This window comes from Choloepus didactylus, chromosome 1, assembly GCF_015220235.1.
Source record: "Choloepus didactylus isolate mChoDid1 chromosome 1, mChoDid1.pri, whole genome shotgun sequence".
Classification (NCBI taxonomy): Eukaryota; Metazoa; Chordata; class Mammalia; order Pilosa; family Megalonychidae; genus Choloepus; species Choloepus didactylus.
The window spans coordinates 98,448,458-98,471,727 of NC_051307.1; the positions used below are offsets into that span (position 1 = coordinate 98,448,458).

The following is a 23,270-nucleotide window of genomic DNA, read 5'->3' on the forward strand; positions in this document are numbered from 1 at the left end:
ATCTTAAAAGGGCACTATGTTGATAAGCAGGCCTCAAAAAATTGTACAAGTGATTTGTCCAGTGAAAATCAATATAAACCCTGCAGAAACCAATTTTGCAATATATAACAATGAGCATAACATTTTTCTTACCCTTTAACTTAGGAATTCCATTTTTAAGGCTATATCTAAAAATGTAACACAAAACAAGAAGAAAACACCTTGATGTATAAAGATATTCATCATCGTGTTACCTATACTGGCAAAATATTAGCCTCAACTGTCCAATAATTGAGATGCTGTTTGTTTAAATAAATGGTTGTACAGCAATTTGAAGAAATGCTATCAAGCACTGATTATTAAGAAAAACATAGCAACATTAAAAATTATGTATGACAATGTCTAGTATAAACAAAAGCAGAATAAAAAATTTTACCAATCCTATTATAAATGCATAAAAATTGTGTGTGCACAATAAGGAAAAAAAAGAGGACCTAAAAAAGGACAATAAAAACTGTTTGTTTTCCAGGGTTCAACTATTCATTCAACAAATGTTTATTTGGCACCTTGTGTGTGGCATGTGGCAGGAAGCAAAACTAATAATGAATTTTTCCCCTTTTCTAAATTTTGAGTACATTATTGTTATCATTTCAGTCTGGCAGTAAAATAATTTTAAGTGAATCACTAGCCAGGATTCAACTAGGAAGTGTGGAAATGAAATGCTATTAGCTTTCAGCAGGTTTCTGGGAACACAAAGCCCTCTCATTTCTCAAAGGAAAGAGCAGGGGAGCTGCTGGACTTCCTGGAGCCTGCAGGGTGGAGCAGGTGCTGCAGAAGCAGCAGCAATAAGCACGTCTTAGAGGAAGGGCTGGGGAAGTGCGGTGTAGATATAAGTAAACTGGTTGCTGGGAGAAGTGGTTGACGGTTTGATTGTTTTTTCCTACGTGATTTTCTAGGATGCCATCCTTCAAAATCGAGAGCTCTGGTTGTTGATCAAGAAAAAATCTGGATTCTACTCTAAAAGTCAATATAAGAGCTGGCAAAGAAAGCTGGCAGAAGACTCCACCTGGCCTCCCAGAAATAGGACAGATTATTCAGGTGATGGCAAAAACGGATTCTACATCAACCAAGGCTATGAAAGCTCTGAACAGATTCCAAGAGGAAAACTCGAACTGAGAGGCCAAACTACAGAACATTTCTGGACTAGACTTTAATCATAATTGTTGTCATACATGCTTAACAGCATCATCCTTTTTCTCTTCTAAGAAACTAAAACAGAGTGGAGAGGAAATGATAATCTAACTTCATCTTTTTTCTCTCCAGCCTAGGTTACAAAGCATGTTTCTATATGATTAAGACTTGAATATACAGGACATTAACTTTACTTATTTTGGCTGTATCCGCTACCACTGAGGAAAAATGCTTCTCATGGATTATCATTTTTTCTAATAAATGTTATTCACATTGCATAACATTATTCTGTTTAGATTTCACAGTCTTTTAAGGTAGTGAAATTAGTGTTATGAACATCAATAGAAAAAAGGAAGACTGAGGGAGACTTTGGCCTTTGAAAATTTCATGAATATATTTTTATTTTCATCTACAGAACTAAAAGAAATGGAGGGAAAAAACTCTTCCCAATAAATTGTCACAAGATTACTTACATGTCCACTTATGAAGAACATTTTTGTATACATCTTTTCCAAAAGTCACAAAGATCTTTTTCATTTCTTTTGTATGATTCTAGTAGAGAAACAAGAATTGATACTAATGTCATAAAATTCAACCCTGACTCTAGTAAGCCAGAATTGTGGGAGTGGAAAATAAGGTAGGCTTTTGTAAATTGCCTATAATCTTGGCATGAATCAAACTCCACCAAAGTTGGGCATCTCCCAAAGTATATTATTTGGGGCCAGTGAGCTAGGTCTAGAGCAGATCACAAAGATAAAGGAATAAACTGTTAAAACTTATCCTTCACTTAAAGAATAGTACCTTTATTTACTCTTTATTACTGACATAAGGAAACTTCAATCTATAACTCTCTAAGTTGGTCAGAACTCAGAATTGCTTCTTAAAAAAATAATCCCATATGGGAAGGGACCCATAATGATTGTATCTACAGCATGACAATTCTCAGCTTAGTAAACAAGTTCTATTTCATCTTTTCATTTTCTACATTTTCTAATGAAATGCAAAATACAGACGAGAAAGGGTACATTCTTTACAAATTTATTTTGTACACTATTACCTTTAATCTTTATCAACCTCATCAAGAACTTAACCAAGGACATTTATTCCTAATGAATAAATTACCTACTAGGATTTGCTTATAATAATAAATCTAGTTTTGCTAATTTATTAGTCAGTCTCATTCCATGAGTACCAATTTATGTGCCTAATACATGCATACCTCAAAGATATTTCAGGTTTGATTTCAGACCACTGCAATAAAGCAAATATTGCAATAAAAGGGATCACACAAATTTTGGGGTTTCCCAGCACATGTTTACAAGTTATGTTTACACTTGTCTGACCATGAATCTACAGAATAGGATCCATCAAAGTTCAATGGGCACTTAAGACTGAAAAACAAAGCAGGCTACTCCATATAACAAAAAATAGTAGCAGTTTATTAGGGTGCTTACAGACCAGGAAACTGGTCCTGGGTAGCTGCAGGACATTCAGATTAGCACTCCACACCACCCAGGAGTTACAGAAGGTTATACAGGGGAAGAACAAAGCAGGCACAGAACCAAGTCAGGATTTGCAAGATTGTAAACATGTCTCTTATGTCTCTTTGAAGTTAGTGATATGTAACAGGAGCAGTTTCGTACAGATAGCTTTTGCTTCAGAATGTGCACATGTGTTTTACGATGTACTTACAGAGGGGTGAAAAATTTTTTTTTTTTTTGGTGTTACCTAGGAATTTATGGCTTCTCTGGTTTGTGGCCTTATAATACTACAGTATAGTTTATTAAGTGTGCACAGTATAATGTCTTAAAAACAGTAATATACCTTAATTAAAAAATACTTTATTGCTAAAAATGCTAACCATCATCTGAGCCTTCAGCAAGCCACAATGTTTTTGCTGGTGGAGGGTCTGGCCTTGCTGTTGATGGCTGCTGACTGATCAAGATGGTGGTTGCTAAATGTTGGGGTGGCTGTGGCAATTTCTTAAAATAATACAACAATGAAGTCTGCCACATCAGTTGGCTCTTCCTTTGATGAAAGATTTCTCTGTAGCATGTGGTGCTATTTGATAGCATTTTACCCACAGAATTTCTTTTAAAATTAGAGTCAATCCTCTCAAACCCTGCTGCTGCTTTATCCATTAAGTTTATGTAATATTCCAAATCCTTTGTTGTCATTTCAACAATGTTCACAGCATCTTTACCAGAAGTAGATTCTATCTCAAGAAATCACTTTCCTTGCTCATCCATAAGAAGCCACACATTTGTTCAAGTTTTACCATGAGATTGCATCAATTCAGTCACATCTTCAGGCTCCACTTTTAATTCTAGTTCTCTTGCTAATTCTACCACATCTGCAGTTACTTTCTCCACTGAAGTCTTGAACCCCTCAGAGTTTCCCATGAGGGTCGGAATCAACTTCCAAACTCTTGTTCATGTTGATATTTTGACCTCCCATAAATCATGAATGTCCTTGATGATGTCTAGAATGGTGAAAACTTTCCAGGTTTTCAATTTTCTTTGCCCAAATCCATCAGAGGAATCACAATCTATGGCTGAAACCTTACAAAATATGTATCTTAAATAATAAGACTGGGAAGTCAAAATGACTCCTTGATCCATAGCATGCAGAATGGATGTTATATTAACAGGCATGAAAACATTAATCTCGTTGCACATCTTCATCAGCGCTCTTGGGGGACCAGGTGCATTGTCAATGAGCAGTAATATTTTGAAAGGAATCTTTTTTTTCTAAGCAGTAGGTCTCAACAGTGGGCTTAAAATATTCAGTAAACCATGCTGCAAACAGATGTACTTCAGCCAGGGTTTGTTGTTCCATTTACAGAGCACAGGCAGAGTAGATTTAGCATCATTCTTAAGGGCCCTAGGATCGTTCTAATGCTAACTAAGTATTAGCTTCAGTTTAAAGTCACCAGCTGCATTAACCACTAACAAGAAAGTTAGCTTGTCCTTTGAAGCTTTGAAGCCAGATATTGACTTCTCTCTAACCTTGAAAATCCTAGATGGCATCTTCTTGCAATATGAGCTGTTTTATCCACATTGAAAATTTCTTGATTAGTGTAGCTGCCTTCGTCAATTATCTCAGCTAGACCTTCTGGATAACTTGCTGCAGCTTCTGCATCAGCACCTGCTGCTTCACGTTGTTACAGAGATGGCTTTCTTTCCTTAAATCTCTTTCCTTCAAACTTTTCTTCTTCAGCTTCCTCACCTCACTTGACCTTCATAAAATTGAAGACACTTAAGGGCCTTGCTCTGGCTTAAGGGAATGCTGTGGCTGGTTTGATCTTCTATCCAGACAATTAAAACTTTCTATCAGCAATAAGCCTGTTTCATTTTCTTAGCATTCGTGTTCTCTGGAGTAGCACTTTTAATTTCCTTCATGAACTTTTCCTTTGCATTCACAACTTGACTATTTGGTGCAAAAGACCTAGCTTTTGACCCATGTCAGCTCTCAATATGCAGTTTTCGATTTAAAGTGAGACACATGCAACTCTTCCTTTTACTTAAACACTTAGAGGCCATTGTAGGATTATTAATTCATCTAATTTTAATATTGTTGTGTCTCAGGGAATAGGGAGGCCCAAGGAGAGAGGAGAGAGATGAGGGAACAGCTTGTCAGTGGTGCAGTCAGAACACATACCACATTTATCAATTTAATGTACTGTTTTATATGGTTGCAGTTCGTGGTGCCTCAAAACAATTATAATAGTAACATCAAAGATCACTGATCACAGATCACCATAACAGATACAATAAAAATGAAAATGTTTGAAATATTGCAGGAATTAACAAAATGTGACACAGAGACACGAAGTGAGCACAGGTTGTTGGAAAAATTGCGCTGCTCGAGTTGTTCAATGTGAGATCGCCACAACCCTCAATTTGTAAAAAATGGAATATCTGTGAAATGCAATAAAGCAAGGTATGCCTATACTGTGTGATATGTAGATTTCAATATAAGAAAGGCTTGAGTTTACAATTCTGAAAGCTTTAGGATTGACAAATGTTTTCAACAAACCATATGCTGCAATTTGCTGCTATAAATTTTATTACATACTTTGTTATACAAACCAGCAGCATAAATGCAAATCTCTATAAAGCAGTCTATATTTAAATTTGTTTGCTTTTTAACCTTTTCTAGGCTTCACAGCTCTTTGGGAAGTGATAATTTTCAAAATTTGTCTAATTCAATGGCTACTGACAAAAAAGATTAAAAAAGAATTTTTTAGCTTATGATTAAGATATGCATGTCAACCTAAAAAAAATATGGTAGCTCTGGTTCCTTGAGCTGACATAGCTGTATTTAGTAATTTGACTTTTAGAATAAGATTCAATTGATACATGATGACATTTAGACAGTATTAAAAGATTTTTAAAATCTTGATTCAATAAATTTACAGCTTTTATCCCCAGTTTTTCTAACAATCTATTAGGTATCTGGTGGATGATGACCTTTATTTTGCACATCTTTTTCTTGAAATATGATAAAGTTAAACCCTATACTTGACTTTGCTAAAAATATCCTCAGAGAAAGGTTTAATAGTCTAGGCAAAGGTGTTCAATAAAAGCACAATGACATGACCACATATCAAATGTTAACCTCTTGGAACAGCTGCCAAACTGGAATCAGTCTTAAGCTACCATCGTCAAGAGGGCCATTTTTATGGGAAAGGTGATGACTAACTTTGGGAGGGTGAAAACTACTGTAGCCCGGAGGACTACCTCTGTGAAAAATGAATCCATGAATTTAATTTAAATGTGCATTTGTGAGATTATCCAGCTTAGCTAGGACTGTCTTCTGGAATGGAGACATTCAGAATTCTCTAGAAAGGTTTGACTTGCAGATCCTTGGAAAGTCCTCTTTGTGCCCAATTTTGCTCCGTCTCACACTGGCCACTGTGTTGGAATTCCACTACACTCGAGTACCCTGCCTTGAACTAGACTTGCCCTTTGCAGGTATCCTTTTTTGAAGGTAAGCACATCCTGCAAATGGTAACACATTAAGCTGCTGATGGTCTCACTTTATTTTAAAAATACTAGAAAACTACTCACTTTTTGACAACTTCTTGGAAGCAGGGAATAAAAGGAACAGGAAACAATTTAAAGTAAAAATGAAAGGGTAATTTTGAATCTTGGTACCTCACAGGAGATGCATCTCCCCAGCAAACCAGTGGAGGAAGAGAGAGTGTTGGGGGTTCTCTGGAGACAGAGTTGGTGCCATAAGGGACAAGATCCGTCAGAAGAAAAGGAGGGAAGAAAAACAGGGTCTCCACTGGCCCTGGAAGGAAGACATGATAGACTTCCACTCTCTTATTCTTAACCCTGCAATTAGACTGTAAAACATTTCTGGTCCTGGGGTAAAATCTAAATCAGTGTAATACGTCCAGAACTTCCACTGAGTCTTCTGGTTAGTTATTTATCTACCATTTTCCTAGTTCCCTCGTTGTACCCCACCCACCCACCCCAATATTTATTTGAATGTTCCCTTTATTTGATGCCATGGTTTTGGTGATGGCAAAGAAGGATGTCATTGGCTGGTACTGTGGTTTGTGGGGTTATGCTATAATGTCTGACACAATCCTAGAGTATAGAGACATGCAACCAACCTAACCTCCCTGCTGCTAATAAGAATTACATTGGACATGTATTAAAAAGTTGTTTAATTCAAAACATAATCAGTAAAATGCAAGAATAAAATCACAACCCTTTAAGGCCTGAAAAAAGTAACGTGGAATACTGTTTTCTAAATATGGAATACATTTAACAATCTGCTGTCAGTATTAAAAGGTGAAACCCTTGAAACAATTCAAAATCCAAAAGGAACAATGTAATTCTTTAGAAATAACAGCCTACTATCGCTGGCCACATACACTTGACAAATGAGTAGCTTCCAGGGAAATCACACTGGGTCTGAAACACTGGAGCAAAGAGCCCCTCCTCCCACCCCACCTCCCTCCACACAGGTGCAGGAAGGTGGGAGCTCATCCACAAATGGCTTATCAGAGTCCTTCAAACTGCCTAATCAAACACTGAATTGTCCAGGTTCTTTTCTGACCAGCAAAGAACATGAATTTACATGTCAGCCCTAACAATATGGGGCACTTAACCTTTCTTTCAAAATCATATACAAATAATTCTTCAAATTATTTGAATAATTTGACAAATACAAAATAGCAACCTTTAGGGAAAAGGAAAGAAATACAGTAGAAGATAAAATTTGATGTGATTTTGTTAAGATTCTCTACTGGCTCATTCAAAAGTCTACTGCTTCTTGTTCAAGCTGCCACAGCAAATCTATGCTAGGAGGAAGAAAAATTTCCTTGGCTCAATGATGAAATAATATTAGTAAGCAATTTATTAAAGAGCCTACAATCTATCATTGGAATTTGGAGCAATAATGACCCACTGAAAATATTCATTCCAGGGTTTTCTTTTTTTCCTCTTTGCAAAATTCTTCGGTCCCAATGTCTCTTCAGTAAATTGTTAATAGTATTTTCCTTGTTGCCTTCTTGGAAACAAGCCCAGGAATGAGAAAGCACCAGCAGCAGCTGTCACAAACCCAATGGTACTTATTGCTCGGTTGGCCTTTAAGAAAACAAGAAACAAAAAATAGATCTTATTCTAAAGGCATATCTCAATGCCCATTGGGTTTGTTTCTTAAACCAAAGAACCGCTTTAATGTACAATGTAAAATTTAAAGCTCAATGCAAAATTAAAATTTGATATGAATGAAGATGAAGAAATAAGTTTATAAATGTTATAATTAGGCCAAATATATAGATGGATGCATATAACCTTATATTTTTATATTTTAGCTTATAACTCTTATATTATATAGCACCCAATAGTTTATAAACTCATTATGCTTACAGTTCCAATTAATTATCATAGTACAGCTGTAAGAGATGTAACATTACTCCTGTTTTGCAAAACTTGGCTTTAGGGAAGTTATAAGTGATTTGCCCAAGGTCATACATACCACCAGGATGTCTAGGGATAGGTTGGGTCTTCGGAACTATGTGTTCTCCGCCTACCCAATTCCAACCCCTAAACACAAACTTTGTTTTGGTTGGGTCTATACTAGGTTTATATCTTGTTTTTTTGGGGGGGGGGGGGTCTAACTAAAGGTCTACCAGTAAAGTAACTCAGGGATGTAATCAGCGCTAAATACTTATGGGTCCTTATTTGATAATATAAGTTCTATACTGATAAACAAACTTCAAGAGAAGTCAATACTGAATTTCGCTACAGTGTCAAAGTTAATTTTTCATGTAGACAAACTGAAATAAGCTCAATGTCTGTAGAGGGGTTCAGACATTTATAGCTTTAAGGACATTAATCATCATCATGATGAGGGATTTAATGAATAGTCATGACTTCCATGGCACACATCTAATATTGCCTTCCATCCACATGGTTTGAGGGCAATTGTATGACCCAAAGGTCGCATTCAGACACTTTAGAATCATCAGGTATTCTAAAAACAGCATTTGTTCTCTGGGATTTAAGAATCAGGCTTTCAAATAAAGCAAACATTTTTCCCGAATGACTCTGAGGACCAACACAAGAGCCAGAAGGCCTGACCCAGGTCACATTTGAGCATGCCCTCTATCTGACCCATAGGCTTCAACTACTGTGCGTGCCACCCACACATTACTGCAACACAGTGTGACCTCCCTGTCACTAGTCTCTTGGGAATAGGCAGTAAGGACCACAGCCAGGAGAGAGGCAAAATGGTAGGAGTTGGCTTGCAGCATGTATTCACTCCTTAATGTCATCCTGCAGTCTACAGGGACGAGGCCTGTCACTGTGACTTTCTGCCTCTGTCCCCACCCCTGCTGCCAGGGAGAATGGCACTAGCAAACAGTGTTTTTTTCCATGACAAATCTTACTGTGGTTTATAATTTAAATTATATTTATTTGCTTATTCATTTACTTTATATTTTTGTTGTTTGCAATTTTAAATTAGTGGCTATCTAAATTATCTTCTGTGAGAGAGCCAGAATTCACTGCAGCACAGAGCTAACCTTATAGCATGTGGGGAAATAAAACTGGCAGGAAGGTATAAGATATAAAATCCCAAGGGAGCAGAATCAATAATCAGACAGGGATCAGGAATTAAAAATCATGCCCAACCCTAGCACAATTCCAGACAGCTGCTGAGATCCCAAGAAGGTCTGATAAAGGGAAATGCAGCACGCAGTGAAAAATTATGAAGGTGCAGTTGGTGTCTCTAAACAGAGGTGTCAAAATGGCAGCAGGTACAGCCCTGAGAAAATGGCAGGATCCTGTGGATAGGGTGACCCAAGATAGATGTAGGCCTGACTTGGTGGTATCCTTCAGCCACTAGAAGCCCAAGAATAGGCGAGGAGTGCGGGACACTGATTACGTGCTTCAACTTGGCGGGCCTGGGCTGGGGGACCGGATCCACCCCTGGGGAGGGTAGTGGGCACGGGCGACAGCGCCCTCTACAGCCCCCCGGGCCTGGGAAAGTGAGGCCGGAGGCAGGCCCCATTTCCTCTCCCAAAATACCAGTGTTAGGGGAGGCTTGCCGGAGGGAACCGCCTTTTCCCCACCCCCTTATCTTGCCCGGACACTCCCCGTTGCCAGTCCAACTCCCATTACCACCAGTGCGCATACATTGTTGCCAGACACCGTTACCGGAGCAACTCTCGCCCCTTTTCAATCAACCTCCGCGCCCTCTCAGAACCAATCCAAGCCTTTAACCCCTACAGCTACCCCGCCCTCTAAACAGCCCGATATAAACTTGTACTCTCCCCTAATAAAGCTCTCTCTCTTGGTTTCTTCACCCTAAAAGAACCGTGTCCCGCCTGTTCCTTTCTCGCCGCCCTCCATACTTTGCACGCCCCCCGCCGGGGACCTGGCCAAGTCCCCTGCCTCGCCCTCGCCTCCGGGAAAGAGCCCCCGCCGCCGGTACCCTCGGAGCAATCCTGAGAGCCTAGGATTTAGCAACCGGCCGCCACCCTCCCCCAGACGAGTCAACTGCGACCGCAGAGGAGAGGGGCAGATGACTTGAAGTCAAACCCAAATCCCCTGAGGTAACTTAAGGCCAAATACTATTATAATAATGCTACTTCCAGCACTGCTTAAGTTTCCCAAATCCCAAAATGCTATTTATTTCCATCCTAGATGACAAAATCCCATGCAACTGGACAATCCCTTGGAGTTAAAGGTTGTGGGATCTGACCTGCGAGACTGTAATACCCCCGAATGTTCTTGGGGTACCAGCATGAATGTGAGCCTTTACTTCACAGCTTACCTAGGATTCTAAGATCACCAAATCCAACTCTGCACACTTCATCCTTTACAAGGCTTCCCAATAGGCCATAATAAAGGCCTCATTCAGAGGCTCTGTGCATGCCTAATGAAATGTTAGCCAAATCTGGAGTGGATGTGTCTGTAACTGTCAAGATGACTACAGGGTTTATTAAAAGTGCCTCTGCCCTGAGTGACTAAGTCTGCACAGATATGCACTGAAGCACAGCCAGGGTGTGATTGTGGGACGACATGTCCAGGCCTACTCAGGGGCACGACCATCTTTCACAAACAGAGACACTTTAAGAACCTCAACAGTAACAAATATTGTTTTAAGAAATTTTGAAAAAAAAGAAAGGCACAAAGAGGAAGAAAGTCATCCAGTGTTCTTTCCACTCTTCTAATCTTTCTTATGCATTTACAAATTTACAATTTTTTAAGCTGGAGCAATATATAGTCATTCACCCAAGAAAACTTAGTTCTAAGCTCAAGGCCCCTAAGACTTAGTGGGACCTAAAAAACTAATCCAACACTAGTTATTATGAGCAGTAGTACTATTAATTATAGATAGTAATAAAAATAGTAATCCAAGTGCTGATGTTTCTGCTAGTTCAACAAAAGATTTTTTTGAAGTGTGTCAACAAAGATCTATAAATTAAAAATAATGCCCATCTTAGCATGCTATTCATTGGGATAGATATGTAAAAGCTTTGCTAAGTGGTATCAAACATCTCATATTATCTTTAAAAAAAATCTCATCTTATAGATTAGGAAACTGATTTAGGGAATTAAACAACACGCCTAAGATCACTCAGCTGAAAGTGGTAAAGACAGAATTCTAGGCCAGGTCTGTATAACTTCAATGCTTGGATAAGTTCATAAGGCATCCTCTTCAGCAGAACTGTTGAAGATAATTTCTACTATTTATTGAGAAATAATTTTTCCTGGGTCTTGATTCTGGGTATCAATGGTGAAAAGATGATGGATTGCAAGTTAGAGTCAAAACAGAAGACGGTTCTGATCCCTTTTTATCTAGCCACATTTTAACACAATGCTTATTGAGTACAGTGAATGTCTTTATCATTAACAAAAAAGAAAAGGGGAACCTATTTCCTAGCTACTAGCGACCACTAGTCACTAGGTTTCAGTGCAAAGGTGAGCAGGAATTTGTGTTTGTGTGTGCCCTATGTGCCACATTCAATTCCAGCTCAAAAGCAATTTATTGTTATATGTGAAGAGAACATTCAGTATGTTAATATATTTCCTAATAAAAATGAATTTCCAATTAAATTATTTCCTAATTAAAAAAAAATGTATCTTTTCATTACGTTCCATCACCCATTTTTCCAAGCTTTCATGAGAAGAATTATTAACACCACTCCTTAGAATAGAAATTTATATACCTGATTCATCATTCTGAAATACTGGAAATCGTGTGTAAATCTTAGGTATTAAAATATGATGGTATCATTCTTTGAAATTTCAAAGTCTCCTTTTTTCAGTTTGTAAAGGCAAGAACTACCCAGAATTTAAAATCTGTTAAATTATTTTTGATATTTTCAATTTTGGGTAAAGAAAACTTCCTCTTGATAATAATTTTACATATTCAGTCTCTTAAAACATGGCAATAAGTCTTTGGGTTAAAACATAAATGATGAATTTGGATTGGTGAGACCCTAGGTGGGGAAGGGCAATTGAATCAATTACTCTTTTAGCTAGGAATCTGCCATACTAAAAAATAGTAGTAGTGACTGACAAAATTGCAGGCTACCTTAAAGATAAAGTTAATTGAATCATTTAAAAAATCTTATCCAGAAGCTCACTTAACCAAGGAATCTACTTAAAAGCATAACATCTCCTTGGAACTAGCAGAGCAAGGACAGAAATCATTTATAAACCTGCCATGATAAGTCATCAGTCAACCTCGGTCAGCTAATGGAAAAGAATCTCAGACCATCTATGTTTATCCTATACATACATCTACATGTAAAGAATCTTGCCATCTATGTTTTTGGCAAATGAATACCTACTCAAAAAAATTATTTTCAGCATATTCTTTCAGTATATGAGGGTACTGATTTGAGAATGCTTTATGGTATGGTAATGGGAAAAAAACAATGAAGGACGAATGGCAATAAGACTGACAAAAAGAAACATACGGTCTTGATTCTATTTAATGTCCCTTCTAGACCAAAATTCATGCAAGTCACATTCTAGTCTCTGTTTGGTCATTAACTTGCTGCATCACCTTGAACAACTCAATTCCTTTCTCCATCCTTCAGTATCATTGTATTTTCTTGTTCTATTCATTTGGCTGGAGGCCTGGGAACTCCTGTCATAATCATTAGTTATTGTGTTCCCAGTGTAAGAAGCTTCTAATATCTCCAAAAGAAAGCTCACCTGCTCTGAAATTCCTTCTCCATAGCGAAGCAAAGTCACAAAATGTTCACAATTGTTGACAAGTATGTCATACGCCACCTCCTGTCCAATAACAAGCTCTGACCGTTGTATGACTTCTTCCACAGGGAGAGGGGGGTATGCATCATCGTATTTATTGTTTATTCTATAGGTGTCATTTCCCACAACATCCTTCAGGAGCTGCATCTTCACCAGAGCCTTTCTGCTGAATATAGACTTGGCACTTGTAAACGATGCAGGGATGCCATCCTCTATGAAGAGAATTCTGATTAGCAACATACAGTGATGGCCCAGGAACTCCAGTGTCATCTAAAGATGTTGGAAGTCCTGGGATGTCTAAACTCAGCTCTGCTGGCAACTTATCAAACAAGAAGTCACTTAATCTTACCACCCTTGAGCATCATTCTGTAATGTATCAATAACACTTATTCAACACTGCATGAGTGTAAATATAAGAAAACTTTTTAAAATTTTATGACCTCCCCATAGAACAAATAGGGTCAACTTATTTACTGGGGAATAAGTTGACTATCAATTGGTATTATCATTAGAGATCTTGGTTTATGCTTCTAACATAGAGCAGATAAGCTTATTACCCACTTTTTCAATAAAGCAATCTCCTTTTTCAGTATCTGAACACTTCTGAACTAGTGTTGTGGGGTTTAGTAGTCATGCACTATGATTAGTAGGCTCTTCTTAGTGTTTCAACTGTATTCCTCATCCCCACCTCCACCTTTTACACTTGCTCTTTCAACTTGGGTCCCCGTTTCCTGTTTTGAAACCTGCAGAGTATTCCAGTCCTGTGAGGGGTCAGCTGTGGTCAGGCTGGGGCCCTGATTTTCTCTTGCCAGTTCCTTTGGCCAAGAAACTAAATTCTGACCTTGAACCTAACCTAGACTGTCCACCAGTCATGGCCGCATGGTATGCCCTATCCACCTATTTCAATGTCCCATGCCTAACCACTCCATCTTAGGTTGACTCTATTGGTTAATATTTACCTACACTGACAGGGAGCCCTGGGCCCTGGCTTGCCACTGTCATTACCTGAGGCTGGATAGTTAATTCCTCAGTGGGCAGTTCGAATGGCAAGCCCTGGTTCCTCTCCAAGTGTCCATGCCTGGCCATGCTTAAGTGAATAAGAGTCTCTGCGTAACCCGTGTTTAGAACTTTCCTTTTTAGTAATGACTAAAAGCAAACTTTCTTTTCCACTCCTCTTTTTTATATCCTCTAAAACTCCTCCTCATTGGAGCAGCATTTCCAGCTCACATCTCATGTATTAGAAGATCTTAGAGCATAACATATCCTATTTAGAATTACTAAACTTTCTTCTTTTTTTCTTCCTTTTTTTTTTTACTAGCCCAATCAGCAATTTGCAGATAAAGAAATTGAAGCTTGGAGAGGAAAATTGCCTTGCAAAACATCACACAAGTAGTTAACAGTAGAAGCAGGATTAGCATTTCGGTCTACAGGATTGAAGTTCAGTGCCTGAACCACATTAATATGAAGTATAAGACATATGAAAATAAGGAAACAGCACCAAAATGTCATATTATTTCCCAGATGTGAAAACTGCAGAGATAATACAGTTTATATGTATACTGTTAATCACTAGACTTTGCAGAAACTAACACCTCTGAATCGTAAATATCACTTATTTGCCCTTTTCATTTGCAATATTCCAGAACCAGAGGCAAGTATCTCAAAATGTTGGCAAATCCACTCCATTAAAAATTCTCAGAAGTTCCTATAATCACTTTTCTTTAAAAGCATCTTGAGGAGAAAAGACCCCAGGTTATTTGTTAATTATAAACATTTTTTTCTAATAAATAAATTTGTGCTCAGTTTTTAAACATGTAGAATATAAAAAGCATAAACATGAAAAAAGAAATCACCCATTACCTCTCCACCAACATATAGCTACTAATATATATATATATAGTGAACCAGATATATTATATATTGCAATTTTTAATCTGGAATTTTCCAACAAATATTATATCAAGCCCATTTCCCATGCCAATAAGCACTTTCAGAAATATTATTTTTAATGGCTGTCGTAATAGCTATTGTTTTTGTCTATCCAGCACATCATCCCAATGTGGGCCAATCACTGTATCCCATCCTCCTGGGCACAGTGATAGTCCAACAACAGGAAAGGGACCCACATTGGGCCAAAAAGAGTCATTCTCCATGATTTCTCTAACTGCAACAAGCAGGGAATAGCTCTCTTGTTGGGTTACAAGGCTATAAAAATGAGAGCTCAGGCTGCTTAAGGCTATCAACGCTGTGTGTTGTCTCACAGCCTGAGACAACACACAGAAATAAATGCAGCTGGGAGACAGAGAGCCTTGAGAGTGTTCAAACCCCTAGATCCAGGCATCCCCAAAGCCAGCAACCTTTTGGCAGTTTCCCTCAGGTAAGCATTGAATTTGCCTTTTTCCTTAAGATATTTCTAGTTTGAATTCTATTATTGCCAAGTATAGGGTCTTGATAAATATAGATACCTAACAGTCTGTGCCTAAATCATAATTTGTTTAAGCATTCCCTTATTGAACATTAAGCCATTGTTCACTTTTTTAAACCATTATAAATGAAATAGAAGTAAATACCCATAAACAAAAATCTTTGTCCACATCTCTAAATATTTCCCAAGAATAGATTCCTAGAAGTACAATTATAGGGTTAGAGCATAAAACTCTTTTTAGACTCTTAAAGCATACTGTTAAACTGTTTTTGAGAACGATTTCAAAAATTTATATCTCCATCAATAGTATACTTGTGTTTTACTTTTTGAATCTTTGTGAATGTGATAGGTATAAAATCTGTCATTGCTTTATTTTACAATTCCTAGATGACTAGAGGATTGAAATTTTTGAAAATGTTTATTACTATTTGCTTTTCTTCTTCTACAAACCATTCACAATTCTTTACCCATTTGTTTGTTGGGCTTTAGGTGTTTACTGTTCCCTGAGCCTAGAACACTCTTTCCATAAATAGTGTGTTTCTCATTACTTACAAGTTTTCTGTCAAATGCTACTTTCTTATAAAATTCTCCTGATCACCTTATTTAAAACCACAGCACTCCCCTCCTCCACCCCTGCACCACCCATCCTGCTTCTGATTTATTTTACCCTATCTCACATTATCTCCATTCTAACATTTATTTACTTAGTTCATGGTCTATCTCTTCCTATTAGAATGTAAGCGCCACATCTATTTATGTGATATATAAAGATACTGACCACTGTCCTGTTTATGGCAATATTTTCCCAGATGGCTATGTACTTTTTAATTACAATTTTTTTTAATCCAGAGGTTTAAATTTGTAATGTTAATTAGCCTTTGTAATTTCTTTAATACTATTTTAGGTTTAGAATGCCTTTCACTAAACCTAGATCAGTTGGATTAGCTACTTTCTACATTGTAGTTCTGCTTTGCTTGGCTTTTTTGTTTATGATTTTGTTCACAAGTTCTTCTTACAACAAGGAAACTAAAAGGCTCCCAGTAAACTCTGGAAACAAACCTTACCTAGAGGTGCTATGTTGACAACATAACCATCACCTAAATACAGCGCCCAGTGCTGGTAGCCAGAACGGAACACTTCAATCAAGTCTCCTGGCTGGTGGTTGCCAGGGTAGTCCAAAGTAAAGCAACCATTAAACGCCATCTGTAATGACAGACACAAAGAGGATCTAACTGATACAACTTGCCAAAACAGAACTGGTTTAAGACTTTCACAGAAACAGGGAGCTACAGAATTTATTGGGGTTTATTAATAACTTATTAATAATCTTATTAATAACTTAGACTTATACCACCTTTTCTGTGAATGATTCCAATTTTGGATTACATGTGCACAAGTGAAAAGTGAGAAAGAATTTGTTATCGCTATATTCTCTGATCAATCCCAGCACCCCTTTATTACAACAAGCATTTTACAATTTTTGCCTTAGACCCAGAAATTCACTGATAATATAAACTGCGTATATACAAAATTTCACAAATATTAAGATGATGCCCTATTTGTAACAACAAGGAGAAATAAAAGGAAATTAAATTTATAAAAAGAACATGTTTTTCTATGCAAATGCTCAGTCCAAAACTACACTAAAACACATAATGAAGTGTCTGTATGCTTGCACTTACTCAGCACGAAAGTCAGGATTCAGGAGTGGAAGATCAGAAGCTTTCCATTCAGCAGCATAGTAAAATCAAAGAGCAGAGATATGGATGGAGACTAATATTCTGTGGATATTAGAACTGCAAAAAAAAGCACTACTGCAAAGCATACTCTGTCATTTTACTGAAAGAGATAGGTTCCAGTCTCAGATGAATGTCTAGCCAAACATTCAGGCATAATGTAGGCTAAAGGACATTGTTTACTTGTTCAGAACTGTGCTGTACATTGCAGCTTGTCTAGGAACTCTGGGCTATACCCACTAACCATGAGTAAATAAATGCCCTTGTTCATTGTTACATCACAAATGTCCCCACAGTTTCCCACCAGTGCCCTACTGTCCTACTTGCTGTCTGATTCCTCATTTACTGGTTCCAGAAACAGTGCAAGGTGGTCAAGAATAGAAGTGGGACAACTTGGAAGTTTGGGGAGTTCATCATATTGATGAATTGTCTCAACATTTTCAGTTTGGTGGACATGGAAGAGTATGTTTTTTTAAATCAGTACCTTTCAGAAAGAATACATACATCTCTGATAGTTGATTTTTATGGAATGTAACATTTTCTATGTATGGCATAGAAGTAGAATGACTCAGCAAGAGGAAGCTATTTATGTCTGCCATTAACAATCAAGGGGATATTTATTTCTATATCCATGTTGAATCTCTAATTGACAACAGAGTGCTCTTCATCTCCCACACTAATGCAGATATGTATACTCATTTACAAAATAAATCCAGGTGCCAGAAATGGAAACTTCCAAATTATCTAAATTATAATTATAATAGTACAGGCTAAGGACTTGGGAATACAAACTATCATTTTCTGCCACTCTGAAGGTCTTTTTTACAACAATTAATATTGGAAGGGTGTTTTTCCCAACTATTTGTATGCCATCTGTTGAAAACTTCAATCACACACTCTCACAGAGACATGGCCAAGTGTAAGCTGTCCATCTGTTGAAAAATAACTATTAAAACAACTTTATGGAAACCATTAAGTCTAACCACCCTCTCAAATATGTTTGAATCTTATTAATACGGCAGTTCACAATTTGGCCACATGGGTACAAAAGGAAAAATGGATAATATACTATGTTAAAAACAAACACATTTCCAATGAATACGAATCAGCAAGCACACACAACTGCCCACTAGAATTCTGAGACCCAGCCAAGCTTATAATAATCACTATTTGAACATAGGGCACTTAGTAGTTTAACAATTTTTTCTCAATTAACTCCATTTAATTAAAAATAAAACAATACTTGTGTTAAATATGTTATCCCATTTTCCAGATGTAAAGCTCAAGTGGAAAATGCTAGCTTTTGGAAAAATAACCACTGAAACCTTTATGCTATAAAATATAGAGGGAAAAAATAACTAGATTAGGGTTAAAGATGTGAGCTTGTCTCAGGTCTTCCACTTGCTAGTTTCGTGACCTTGCGTGAAGCTGCTCAAACTGTCTGAGTCTTGGTTTCCTCATCTGTAAGATGGGCATAAGAATATAGCACTGACTTATTTATATCAAAAAGCTGCTGCAAGTAACCCTTTGTGAAGTGGCAAAAAGCTGTTGGCAAGTGCTTTCTGAACTGGCAAGAGCTAGAGAGGTGGATGGTAAGAGGAGGTGGCTTTTTATGAAGATAAGGGTTGAGATACTGGTTCATAGCCAACATATGGTTTTGGTTCCTTATTCTCTCCTATAGTCACTATAATTCTGTGGGATGGATGATCCCACTGCAAAATTTTTACATATGTAATATATTTTGAATTTCTTACTTTTAGTTCATAAACTGATTTATGAAGTGTAAGTTCATTGACATGAAATTTATGAAAAGCTTATCATAGCTATAAAGAGAAATGACAGGATAACAAGGAAAGAGTAAGGAAGGAGTCTGAAGGCTAATATGTAAGGGGAATAGTGAGGTCTACACTGAATATTCAGAATCACAGCAATTTACTGCTAAAAGCTGCTTTGGATATCTAGTCCCATGGTCTCCAAACTTGTTTTTAGTAGCTGGTCTCAGAGTGAACCAAAAATCAGATGGACCACAAAATTTAAAACATAAAAAGCAGCACTACTCTGGATGAAGTCAGAGAGGGGCATGAGAGCTCCACCTGCTCTGTGTCCCCATCTCTGCTGTTTCTGAAGCTCCCTGGGACCCCAAAGCTTCTAGAAATGTAGCCCGAGTAACACCCATCTAATCCGAGTCCAACCTCTTCATTTTTAAGATAGAGGGACCAGAAGCAGGCAGGTAATTTGACTTTCCCAAGTTCATGTGCTATCTTACAAAAGATTTCAACAAACAGTGCTGGAGGAATCAGACATCCATAGGCAAAAGAAAAAACAGGAACCTCAACATGTCACACTTTATACAAAAATTAATTCAAAATGGATCATGGACTTAAAAATAAAATATAAAACTATAAAACTTTTAGGAAAAAACAGAAAAATCTTCAAGCTCTAGGGCTAGGCAAAGTGTTCTTCGACTTGACACCAAAAGAACCATCCATAAAAGAAAAAATTCATAAACTGGACTTCCTCAAAATAAAAACTCCGCACTGCAAAAGATCCTGTTAAAAGGATGAAAAGAAAAGCTATAGCATGAGAAAAAATATTTTCAAACCACGTATCTGAGAAAAACAACTAATATCTAGAACATGTAAAGGATTCTCAAAACTCAACAGTAAAAAAGCAAACAATCCAATTTCAACATGGGCAAAAGACATGAAGAATCATTTCACCAAAAAAGAAATATACAGGTGGCAGGTAAACACATGAAAAGATGTCCAACATCATTAGCCATTAGGGAAATGAAAATTAAAACCAGAATGAGATATCACTACAAACCTATCAGAATGGCTATAGTGGAAAAACAGTGACAACAACAAATGCTAGAAAGGATGTAGAGCAACTGGATCACTCATACTTTGCTGGTGGGAATGTAAACAGTTTGGCAATTTCTTTAAAAAATAAATTTGCAACTACCATACCACTCAGCAATTACACTTCTGGGCACTCACCCCACAGAAATTCTGCAAGATGTCACCACTGGAGAAAACTGGGTAAAGTTACAAAGGATCTCTCTATATTATTTCTTACAACTACATGTGAATCTATGATCATCTCAAAATTACAAATTTAATAATTTTTTTAAAAACGTAAGCCAATGCTTTTTTTACAGGACAAGAGATGAGGATCAGTATGTGGAAGTTACAGTGAAGGTGTTTGTATATATGAAGAAAAACATTCTTTCATGGAAGGCAACCCAACCACAGAATGGGGTGCATTGTGGACATGGCAATCTGTCACTTGGAATGTTTAAACAGTCAAGGTTGATAAAAACAGAATTCCCATAAGAGGGAGGCCTTCTGAAGTCTCTTTCAACTCGAATGTTCTCTCACTCTATGTCCCAGGAACTGTTACATGTAGTCCTCATATCAATGACATAAAGTAGATATAATTATTGTCCCATTTTAATGATGAGGCACTTACCCAAGGTCACACAGATGGAAAGGGCAGAGCCCACACCAGAACTCAGATAAGCCTGCCTTCAACGTCAGGTTCCTTACTACTCCCCGTCTACACTATACTGCCTCTCTCACTGAGATTTTCCACAGCCTTTTGTATTCACTGTGTGACTTGTTAACAACTGTGAGCTGATCACCATTTTAACTCATTTAGCAGAAGAGTTAAGTGTCAGACCTAAAGTCACACAAGTAGTAAGTGACAGAACTAGAATACAAATCCAGATCTGTCATCTGGCTTTAAGCCCCATGTTCCTTCTTTAAACCACTGATTAACATCATTAACCAAAGGAACTGTTACTAAACAACATTTCATCTTTCCCTCTTCTCACCTCAACATTAGAAGATGCTCTGAAAGCACACTGCCTATACATTTCATATAACAACACAGGGAGTTTTTAATCATTCATTTGGAGAACAAGTAAGTAATGGTAAGTGGATCCTTGCCAGGGAACCTCTGCTCCTCTCCTCCAGGGGATGTGTCAAGGTGTGCTGGGAGCGTCTTTAAAGTACTCAGACTCAGACCTAAGGCAGATGACTATAGCCTGTCTGCCAGGATAATGTGACTCGCATGGACCACATCTACCAGTTTTATTCAGGCACAAGTATATTTCAGTGCTTCATAAATATGAAATAACACAGAAACGATTAAAGACACATTTATAAAATCTTCTAATGCAGTATGTGTGTCCTTTTAAGATTTCATTTTAATAGTTCACCTGCACAGAATTGTTTGACCAGCTTATAATAGACAGTGGCATGAAGATAAGTATGTAAACTTTGTAAAGACATTTTCCCTTTCAACTGCCAAAACAAGCTGCCATGTTTATAGCCCAACGTTGGTCCCAGAGGATGCATCAAAAGAAATTACTGCTCCCTGCATGGAGAGGGACAGGCTGATCAACTGCTGCTCACCTCTGCGAGGCCACCTGTGTTACAGGAATTCCAAATGCATATTTTTGTCCACTACCCCCAGCATGGTACCCCTAGTCCAACAGTCTCCCAATTTGAATTGGATGTTTTCCTGCTCCAGTTACATTTTCATCCAAAATCTTGCTACAATGAAATGCCTTCAGTGAGGCCCTGTGCTCCCACACTGGCTAATTCAGAGATCCTTAAGGCTGCAAGGAACCTTGGTCCAATAGCTCACTCGACAGCTGAGGGTTCCACTCACAGACCAAGTGAATCATCCTCAGCCACAGCACTGTCATTCTCTCCTTGGAATCCTTCCAAGGCTCCTCATCCTACCCCCTTTATACATCACAATGTTCTAAGCTCACCAAACTCCACCCCCCTGCCCCCCAGTACAGAGTTTTAAGTTGTTTGTTAATATTGAAACTTCTCCCTGGAACGTGCTACCCACCATTTCCAAATGACCCAAATGACTCCATTTCAAACGTCCACCTCAGACGATCACCTCCTCACCCATGTCCTCTCCCAGTCAGTTGGAAATGACTTCTAGTTTCCATAGCGCTTTATATCTAAGCCCCATTCCATTTTCCAAACCTGCATTAGCTACCGGTGTCCGGGGAATTTTCTCTTCAGTACAGAGGGCTGGTTTATCTCCATAACTTGAGTTTCTAGCAGAATGCCTGGCACAAATAATGCTAAGCAAATGTTTAATGAATGAAGGAAGAGAAACCAGGCCCAGGGAAGATTTGAGTAGCTCGATTTTTCCAGACACGAGCCATATCAGTAATCCTGAATGTCCTTTTTCTAAGACTAAAACTTTATTAATATTCATATTCCTTTCAGTAAGGGCCATAGATTTTAAAAGTCTTGGTCTGAGAATACAGTTCTGCCACTTAATAGCTGTGTGACTTGGGGAGGCAAGATTCTCTCTCTCTGTGGACCTCAGTCCCTCATGTGTAAAAAATACAGTAAAAATTTTAAAAAGGGGCTTGGGTTAGATTAGATGCTCTATAATAGTCCTTTGGACTTTTCTTGTTTGATAGTTCGTTAAAATAGGCTTCTCTGGGCACCCAGCAGTACCTTCCTCCACTCCCTAGCACACCTCACTCTTAAGCCCCAGTAGTCTTTCCCCATCCGGCGGCAGCCTCCGGTGTCTTGGGGTCTCCCTGGCTTCACAGCTACTGACCTTCCCGCGGCCCCGGAAGGACTCCATCCGCACACGGGAGAAGCCAAGGCCGCAGCAACCAACCGCGGCTCAGTGCCTCCCTCCAGCGCCAACGACAGCCCCGCTTCGCGGAGGCAGCCTGAGAGGACGCAGCGCAGGGACCGAGGTCAGCCCCGCGCGCGCCACGCGTGCAGCGGCGCCAACGCGCAAGGCCCGGAGAACGGGACGCGGGAGCACAAGCCCGCGGCTCCCGCCCTCTGGGCCTCTCACCCCGGGGACGGGAATGGAAGCCCAAATTCGGCCCCGCGCTGCTGGGAGGAGCCCCTCCGCCCAGGCAGACACGCCCATCCCGGGCGTTCACCCTCAGGCGCGCGCACGTACACATGGACACGCACCCTCATCGTGCCAGAGAACACGAACACAACACCTGTCCTCCACACGCCCGCCTACACAAACATAAATAATCCAACGATCGAACCATAGCCACAACCAAGATGCCTTACCCATTACCCTACACCCAGCCACTTCTACATTCCTGTGACAAATTTTCATGGTACCAGAGGCTCTGCTATGCGCTGCAGTTATAAAAATAAACCGTCTTGTTGT

At 38.6% G+C, this 23,270-nt stretch overlaps 2 protein-coding genes across 7 annotated transcripts in view; one reads left to right on the forward strand and one right to left on the reverse strand.

Annotated features, from left to right (window-relative positions):
- The window catches only part of ATP13A5 (ATPase 13A5), a 131,458-nt gene extending 129,364 nt beyond the window's left edge, over positions 1-2,094 (forward strand). For 3 of the 4 annotated variants that reach the window (XM_037838149.1, XM_037838169.1, XM_037838159.1), the window contains one exon: positions 936-2,094. In XM_037838149.1, coding sequence (XP_037694077.1) covers positions 936-1,193 — 258 coding nt within the window. In that variant the 3' untranslated portion in view covers positions 1,194-2,094. The remainder of the gene's footprint in view (positions 1-935) is intronic. The other variant, XM_037838178.1, reaches the window with a different exon arrangement.
- Positions 2,095-6,678: 4,584 nt separating this feature from the next.
- On the reverse strand, positions 6,679-22,960 carry PLAAT1 (phospholipase A and acyltransferase 1). Of its 3 annotated transcripts, none has more exons than XM_037838207.1 (5): positions 22,686-22,960; positions 17,031-17,070; positions 16,413-16,551; positions 12,867-13,135; positions 6,679-7,775 (listed from the first exon to the last, which is right to left on the reverse strand). In XM_037838207.1, the coding sequence occupies exons 3-5, from the start codon at positions 16,549-16,551 to the stop codon at positions 7,674-7,676; spliced, it is 510 nt and encodes a 169-aa protein (XP_037694135.1). In that variant the 5' UTR covers positions 17,031-17,070; positions 22,686-22,960; the 3' UTR covers positions 6,679-7,673. The 3 variants fall into 3 exon arrangements, with proteins under 3 accessions (XP_037694135.1, XP_037694127.1, XP_037694118.1); XM_037838199.1 differs by lacking the exon at positions 22,686-22,960 and adding an exon at positions 20,556-20,653; XM_037838190.1 differs by lacking the exon at positions 17,031-17,070.
- Positions 22,961-23,270: the final 310 nt, after the last annotated feature.